Source organism: Echinops telfairi, unplaced genomic scaffold (genome assembly GCF_000313985.2).
Source record: "Echinops telfairi isolate 266 unplaced genomic scaffold, ASM31398v2 ScPeMD7_7425;HRSCAF=8463, whole genome shotgun sequence".
Taxonomy (NCBI): Eukaryota; Metazoa; Chordata; class Mammalia; order Afrosoricida; family Tenrecidae; genus Echinops; species Echinops telfairi.
The window spans coordinates 978,199-986,456 of record NW_022111325.1 but is presented as its reverse complement, the minus strand read 5'-3'; the positions used below and the strand labels follow the sequence as shown (position 1 = coordinate 986,456).

The window sequence follows — 8,258 nt, the reverse complement described above, 5'->3', positions numbered from 1 at the left end:
GCTGCAGGGGCACCTCGTGTCCGAGGAGAAGCAGAAAGAACAAACATGCGACAGATCTGGATGGACCGGCACATTTGGTGTCGGGGGAATGGAAAGTGGTTTGATTCCCACAGGAGGCATCATTCTGCGTCCGGTGTGCTGTGTCTGAGACACTGGGTAGGTTTCCAAGTGGCCATGTCAACGAGGCAGGGGGATGCGGGTGACCTGGTCCTCGGCAAGAGGTCAGGGATGGAGTTATTGGTATTAAAGGAGTCCTTCGTCTTTACGAAAACCAACTCCCGCTCCCTGCCATCGAGTGGACGCCGACACACAGTGACCCTGTAAGACAGGGTAGAGCTGCCCCTGTGAGTTCCCGAGACTGTAACGCTTCAAAGGAGTAGAAAGCCCGGTCTTTCTCCCGGGGAGCAGCTGGTGGCTTCTAACTGCAGACCTTGCAGATCACAGTCCAACTCATAACCACTACGCCTCCAGAGCTCCCTACTATACAAACAGTCTTTAAAGACACGGGCCTGGGTGAGACCCAGAATGAGGGTAGAGGGAAGAAATTCAGGGGCTCCTCTACACCCAACACCCTGCCATCCTTCCATGTCCTGCAAGGTCCGTTTCAAAGGGCACCCCCTCTCTGAGCCCTCTTGACTTCCCTCACCGGGACCCGTCTTGAATCTCTAAATTCCAGCATGGCTGCCCTCGGGCCTCCATTCGGGCACAGCCCGCGCTTTATCGGTGACGAGGTCACTCTTGATCAGAGCCCGCCTGCTTGGCTGTAGACTCCTGGAGCCCCAAACTCCAAGCTCACTGCAGCTCCTAGGACCAGGGATGGGTTTGGCGCCCTCTTGAGTCCCCAGCTGTGCAGAGCTCAGCCCCAAGGAGTCAGTAGGAATTCCCTAGGGGACCACCTCAGAGCAGCTCCTAGAAGGAGCTGTCCGGGGGAGGGCAATGGCCCAGAGAACGTCTTCAGCAAGCCCACAGCCCACACTCTCAACCACAGAAGCTCGGGAGCCTGGCTTCCGTGAATTCCACATGCACGGTCCAGCCAGCACGTCCTCAGGTGCCCTTGCCTTGATTCCGGCTCATGGAGACCCCACAGGACGGGGCAGGACGGCCCCCTGGGGCTGTCATCTTGATAGAAGCAGATGCCTGGGTTTTCCCTCACAGAGCCACTGGGTAGGTTCGAACTCCAAGATGTCACAGTGCAGCCCAGCACGGAACCACTGTGGCGCCAGGCCGCCTGGAAACCAGCCGAGGACCAGTGGCTGCCCGGGATCCCTGTGCGGGTAAGTTCTCCGGGTCTTGCAGGAATAGGGAGTTCTGGGTATAATTCAGAAGCACTACCGTTAGAGGCTCCTAAAACAAAAGTGTCCCTCGACACATTTTCCGTCTCGGACTTTGTTCCTTTATTGGGGGCACAGGCTTTGCTAGTTCCGTCCCGGTCTCTTAGGGGCCCCTCAGGATTTCCTGACCAACAAGAGATCAAACGCGAATGCATAACGCAGTAAGAGACTGTCCCTCACAGGAAGCCAGACTGACCCTCGGCCAACTCTGCCAGGTAAGCAAGAGCTCCCTACAGAGACGAGGTGTGTGTGCCCCTCGGGCCAAGAGACACGCACAGAAACAGCCGGGCCTTACCTGGAAGGGTTGTTGTGTTTTTAGGATCCTCAGGGGGCAGCCTGTTGTCATCGTCGTCCACGACATCGTCGTGCGAGGGAGCTGAGACCTGAAAGACACCATGCACTTCCCCGTGACCTCCTCGTTGTAGGAGGTGGCCCCAGCTGGGGTGGCAACTTGCACCCCGCGGACCTCTCCATACCTGGCCTTTGTCCCCCTCAACGTTTTCACCAGCCTGTGAGCTCACTGTGTCTAGACCTTGCCGACTCGAGGTGGGACGTCTTTCCTCCACCTGCCTCTCCTCCACACACCTTTCCACACAGGCGCACACGGCAGACACATGCAGCAGCCGTGTCTGCCGTCACGGATGGGAAGAGCATGGATCGGAGCCCGACCTCGCCTTAGCTAGGAGACCGTGCCAGCTCTCTGAACCCCCCTGGACTTTGGCTTTCCCTCCTTGGGCCAGTGCGGTGGTTGTTAGCTGCTGCCTAGTCAGCCCCTGGCATGCGGGATGCCCAGCGGGGCACTGAATTGCTGTGATCCCTAAGACTTTCACTGGCTGAATCTTGTTTTGTGGCCGGGCCTTTCCTCCTCCATGTTTGCCTGGAAGCTCTGCAGAAACCTGCTCGGCACAGCAGCGATGCACAGGCTGCCACGGGCAGTGGGGTGGTGGCTGTGCATACAGCGCTGTCGCTGGGACTCGAACCCGGGTCTCCAGGACAAGGCAAGAAAGAATTCTATCACTGGACGCCCAACTTCCCCCTCGTTGTATTCAAGTATTCTAATTCTTCACAGAATTAATGTTGGCATCAAATGAGCTAAGAAACACAGGGGAGACCACCGTGGGGACACCTGGCTGTCCTCCCCAGTGCCAGCTCCCCACTTCCGGGAGAGGAACTTCCTGGGGCCCTGCAGGCTGGGTTTCACCCCGGAGCTATGCCTACAGAGTTCCCAGCAGCTCCATGTCAAATGTGCATGAAACTCAGGAGCCTGGGCCCCCACCCTGAGTCTCGCAGCCTAGCATGTAGGGAATTAGAGGCCACAGAAGGAGATAGGGTTGGCTGAGAAACTGGATTATTCTGAGAAACCGGATTATTCAAAGAGTATGTGGAGGCATCAGCTAAGGCCACCGTGGAAGAAACAGTCAGCCTGTGTGATCCAAGAATTGTAAATAATAAAATCCAAATCTGAAGGCGGGAATGGTTTTGGAGCTAAAATTCTGAATACTCGGTTTGCAGTGGGCTTGACCGTGGAAGTCCAAAATCCATTTGCAGGGCCCCACATGGACGAAGCTTCTGGTGAGCCCCCTCTGACCGCAGTCCGGGATGTGACTAGCCTTGCTGGCAGACTGCATTGTAAAGCCGGTTACGCGGATGGACGCTGTGAGGTTAAAGTACGACACCTTGTCGTTTGATCTCCCTCTTGACCCATTTTAAAGTTGTTTCCCTTTTTAATACTTTCTGCCTTCTCTCTGATGGAGGTTTTTCTGTTTTGTTTTGTTAGTGCTGTTGGGGTTTTGTGAATTTTGCTTGGTATGATTTTGGTATGTGAAATCCAGCACAGGCAGCTAGCTCTGGAGAGACAGTAACTGGATTAATCATTATCTAGGGCCAAAAGGCGGAGGAGGCTGGGGGGATGCAGGGAGCTAACAACAAGGAAGAGGAGGAGAATATGTTCTGCGATTGACTGTGGGGAGGATTGCACAAATCTTCTCAACGTAACTGAACAATGGTATTGTATGATGTGTGGATTCTATGCCGATAATACTATTAAAAAAGAAAAGTGTGCTAAGCAGCTTCAGAGGTAATCCTCTTTCCAGCGAATTAGGAGACCACGAAATCCACAGGCGGCAGGGCTCAGAGACCAAGCTAAGCCACTAGGGATGCCCAGAAAGCTCAGTGCTCAAGCAGCAGGCACGCGACAGGCCAAGGGCTGCAGACGCTTCCCCCGGCCCTCGCCCTGCTTGGCAGAAGCAGGGAAAAGCCACACTCCCAGGACATGGCAGAGTCAAGAATTGAGCCAAATTCTGCCTGGCACCAGCCTCACCCTAGGTGCTGCTGCGCGGAGCCTTTCACAAGACACGGACTCACCTGGGTGGAGGCAGGCACCTCGAGCTCAGGGCCAAGAGTCTCGGGATCTGCAGACAGAAAAAAGGTGGTTATTCCCCGGCCAGGGTCCCTGCGTGCTGGCTGCAGGGCTCTAAGGGCCGAGGGCAGTTCAACGCACTGTTGTTCAAAGGAACACCACACTGGAAGCCAGCAAATACCCCTCCACGAGGGACAAGCCCCCCGTTACGACAGGGCCACAGAAAGCACTGGAGCCTCGAGGGATCTTTGGGAAAGATACCGACGGCAGACAGGGCCGCGTGAAAAGGGCCAGACGAGAGCCCAGCCATGCAGACTGGCGCACGTGTTAAAGACACAGATCTCCGTGACACTCCTCGGTGTGTGTGGTGTGACAGGCGGCAGGGCACATGCACACCCAGGAGCACAGAGAATGGAGGACGACGAGCACGTTGGCCCCAAGGATCGCTACGCGGGCTCCAGAGCATGTGTGCACACGCTCGCTCCACACGGGCCCTGTCTGAGCGCGCCTCTGCCGTCAAGGGGGGACTGCGGCGGACAAGTGCTCTGTGTCCTACACCTGTCAGCACTGAGGTGCCTGCGCGAGGCAACAACAGTATTGGTCGTTTTGCCTTTATATTAAAGTGATCTTAGCCTTGCCACCTTAAAAAAAAGCTCTAACAATGATTTTTCTGCCATGGGGGGGGGGGTTCAATTTTGAAATCAGAACTAATATCAGATTTTTAACAAAAATCAAAGCGGACGTCTTCTCAAATCATTGAGACTCTGCAGTACGTTTGTGAAGATGCGGTCTCACATAAAATGAGTCTTTAGATAGATCGAGCACTGTGTTAGTCTGGGTACTTTGGAGAAACAAATCCACAGTGACTCATGTATAAGAGAGAGTTTTATGTAAAGAAAATGTGCATCACGAAAACCTCCCAACCCAATGCTGCCCAAGCCCACAAGTCTAACATTAACCCATACCCAACACCAGTCCACAAAGTCCTCCACCTCACAAAACAGAGGCAATGATGCCGACTGCAGGAGGAAAGCTGAGTCAGTGAGCCTGTAAATGTGTAAGCATCTCAGCACTAGCAGGGGTCTCCACACGGCTGCTCCAGCACCCAGGGCTGCATCGGGATAGGTCCATGTGGCTTCTCCTTGGGGATGTCTTGTAGGAAGTCAATCTTGCAAGCTGAAGCAGGGAACTGCTAGGCAGCTGCACCCGGTGCGACCATCACAAAGCAAGAGACCCGAGAACTAGAAAGGCGAGGCTCACCACCCATTTATCCCTCCGCCTTTCAATTAGCCCCACATGTGATTATCGGCCAGGCTGGCACAATTAACTAACTCAAGCACTGTAAGTCAGGCCAGGAGGACCTCACAGATGAATTTAAGGCAGAGAGGGTCAGCTCAGAAGGTTTCCAGGAGCAAAACCCGGCACACACACACAACTGGCCAATGAGTGAGGAAGAAGTCCAGAGACGTGCCGACTGCACTGTGGGCTGGCCAGGGCGAGCAAGGCTGTCGAGGAAGAAGCACAGCTTCTTCAGGAGGGTGGCCCTTCAGCTCACGGCCTCTGGACATGTCACCAGGAGGGATGGTGCTTGGTAAAGCAGAGGGTCTGTGAAAAGCAGTAGGACCCTCGAGGGGATGGATAGATGGATGGACGGACGGACAGACGGGGCGGCTGCGGCAATGAGCACAAAAACCACGGCCGCGAGGATGACGCCGAGGCAGGCGGTGCACTCTGCTGTCGTGCACGGACGGACGGAGCCACGGGTGAGTGAGATCGACCAAGAGCACCAACCACGCCCACAAAAAAGGTGAACATCTTGCTAGATCTTCTCCAAGGACAGAGGGTGATCACGAGGGCTTCTTAGGAAGACTTTGGTTTGGTTTGGTTTCGTTTTAAACTGCACTGGAGAAGAAAGGGCCCGCCCAGCTGCCCTGAGGTTTCCTTCCCACACAACTCTCCTCCTGCTCATTCTTGGAGGGTTGGCTGGGGCAAGACTCTTGAGAATTTTCTCGAAATGTTACCCTCTCCATCCTACGGTGCTGATCTGACCACTTCAGACTCCTTTTTTTGTCCCCAAACGCAAAGAACATTTAAAAGGAGCACGCGCTGAGCCCTGAGGATGCAAACTGCCCAGGTGAGAGTGCATAATTCCCCAGGGAAGGGCTCTCACTCACTGCCATCCAGTCAGGGCTGACTCACAGCAACCCCGGTGGGCTTCCGAGACCGGGACTGTTGACGGGAGTAGAAATCCCAGTCTTTCTCCTGAGGAGCTGCTGGTGGTTTTGAACTGCCGGCCGTGCGGGTTGCAGCCTAGCAAGATGGAACCACCGTCTCCAGGCGTGCAGAGCCTGCGATGACGGCTGGCTGCGGCCTCCCATCCCGATCCTTGTACTGGCTAAACGTTTCCATGATTTCTGCGGCCATGTTTCCACTCACCGTCCGGCATCACCTGATATAAGCAGTCATTTCTCCCGACACTGCCTTTTTGTTTGTCCTAAAACGTTAGTTAGCTTGAACAGCAACTAACAGGTGGGTGGGTTTGGGGCCACCTGGCAGGAGAAGGACTGTGGGCCAGGCACCCTCGTGAGGCCTTCCTTCCACGGAAGCAGTTTCTGCAGGAACCCCTCAAGGCAGCAGGAGGCCAGGGACCCGAGGGAGAGCCGGGGCCAGGGGCCAGTGCTGGGCAGCAAACCAGGTCCCGAGGGGTCAGGCGCTGGCTGCACGGTGACAGGTGGAAGTGCCGCTTCCCCAGATGCTGTTTTCTTTCCAGCCCATTGTAGTTTGCCATCAAGTTGTAAGGATGAAGCATCCATGTGTTTACACAAAGACACCCGAGGGGGTGGGGCAAGCACTAGAACTGACTGTGCTCGCACAACTCTTGTTAAAGGCGACTGAGCCCTGGGGGAGGGGGTGGTGGTGATGGTTGTACAAAGACACCCTGAGCCCGGAAGATAAGAAAGGACTAGGAGGGGGAAGAGGGAGGGGGTGGGGTGAGCCTGCTCTTGTTTGGGAGAGAATTTCTTGCGGAACCACCCTCCCCCGACAAGGGAGAAGACCGCATGCCTGGAGGAGCAGGTCCCGCCTACCCATTGTGCAGAGGGAAAAGCAGAGGCCCCAAGAGGGTGAGCAGCTGGCCCAAGGTCGCACAGCCAGTTAAAGACGGGTCCAGAGTCAGTCCTGGAAGTCATGGGAGAGTTCACGCACCCGCTTCTGTGGCTCCCAGCCTGAGGGGCAGAGAACTAGTGTGCAGCAGGGGAGGCCGGGACACGAGCAAAGGGCAGCAGGGAGGGGGCGGCACTAAAGAGAAGAGACGGCTGCCCACCGATGGCCATTTAGCCCAGTGGTTCTCCAGTGCCAGTCCCGGCTCTGAGCATGCTGAAGAGGGGGGGCCCGGTCATCAGGGTTTGTAAACCCCGACTCATGCAGTCAGACAGAACTCTCTAAAAGAACAAAATCCAAACTCACTGCCATCGAGTCCACGATGACTCACGGCGACCCTAAAGGACAGGGTAGAACTGCCCCTGTGGATTCCCGAGATTGTAACTCCGGATGGGACTAGAGAGCCTCGTCTTTCTCCTGGAGTGCGGCTGATGGTTTTGAACAACTGACCCTGCGGTTGGCAGTATGACGCATCCCCACTATGCCACCAGGGTTTGTAAAAGGCTCCCCAGCCCCTCTGGAGGCCCCAGGAAGAGAGCCCGGGACGGCTTCCCCACCCAGCGCTGACCCCAACATGGGAGTGTCCCAGAGCGCAGACATTCAGCTTCTGGAGCCTCGGATTTCTTGGAAGCATTTGGAAAATTTGTTTGGTATTATCTCAAAAGCCCAGGAATGTTAACAGAATGCAATTTTCTAATAATAAAGAATGATGCTAAGTCTGAAGTAATGAGGTTTGGTTTTTTTTAAGCAAGTTCTCCAGATGCCTCCAGGAGCTTTGGATTCAAACCACGCCGGCGGCCAACCGGGAGACGGGCAGTGGTGCGGCTGAGTGGCTGCTAATAACCACCGGTCCCTGTTTGCGGAGGGAACTGAGACCCCAGTCATGGTGCCGATGGCAAGTGGCTGTCCAGTCCTGTGCCATCACCCCGGCCACTGGGATGCTCACTCGGGCGATGGGCTCATCTTGCAGGACTCGTCAGACATTTCCACGGTGAGCCACAGCATTCCCTTCAGCTCGTTTCCTGAGGTACATCACCAGGCCTTTCCTCCAGTCTGCCTTAGTCTGCAAGCGCCACTGAAACCTGTCCACTGTGGCTGACCCAGCTGGCACTGGAAAGACCAGCGGCTGAGCCTCCAGCATCACAGCAAGCCACCACAGCACAACAAATGGGCAGAGGGAGGTGATTCTAAGGGCACGCGAGTAAAATACCACTGGGGGCGGAGGGGAGACGCAAAGCCCGTCTGCAGACAACTGGACAGTCCTTCACAGAAGGGTCACATGGAAGGGACGATCCAGCCAGGGTGCAATATTGCACCGATGAAACACACAACATTCCTCTCTAGTTCTTTAATGCTTCCTCCCCAAACCCCACCCCTACTATCATGACCCAGTTCTACCTTACAAATCC

General features: G+C 55.4%; 1 protein-coding gene across 1 annotated transcript in view; it reads right to left on the bottom strand.

Annotated features, from left to right (window-relative positions):
- Positions 1-8,258, bottom strand: part of IL6R (interleukin 6 receptor) — a 62,121-nt gene that overhangs the window by 13,526 nt on the left and 40,337 nt on the right. Inside the window, exons 9-10 of the mRNA XM_045298347.1 lie at positions 3,696-3,742; positions 1,627-1,714 (exon numbers count right to left, since the gene is read on the bottom strand). Of these exons, the coding sequence (XP_045154282.1) occupies positions 1,627-1,714; positions 3,696-3,742 (135 nt within the window). The remainder of the gene's footprint in view (positions 1-1,626; positions 1,715-3,695; positions 3,743-8,258) is intronic.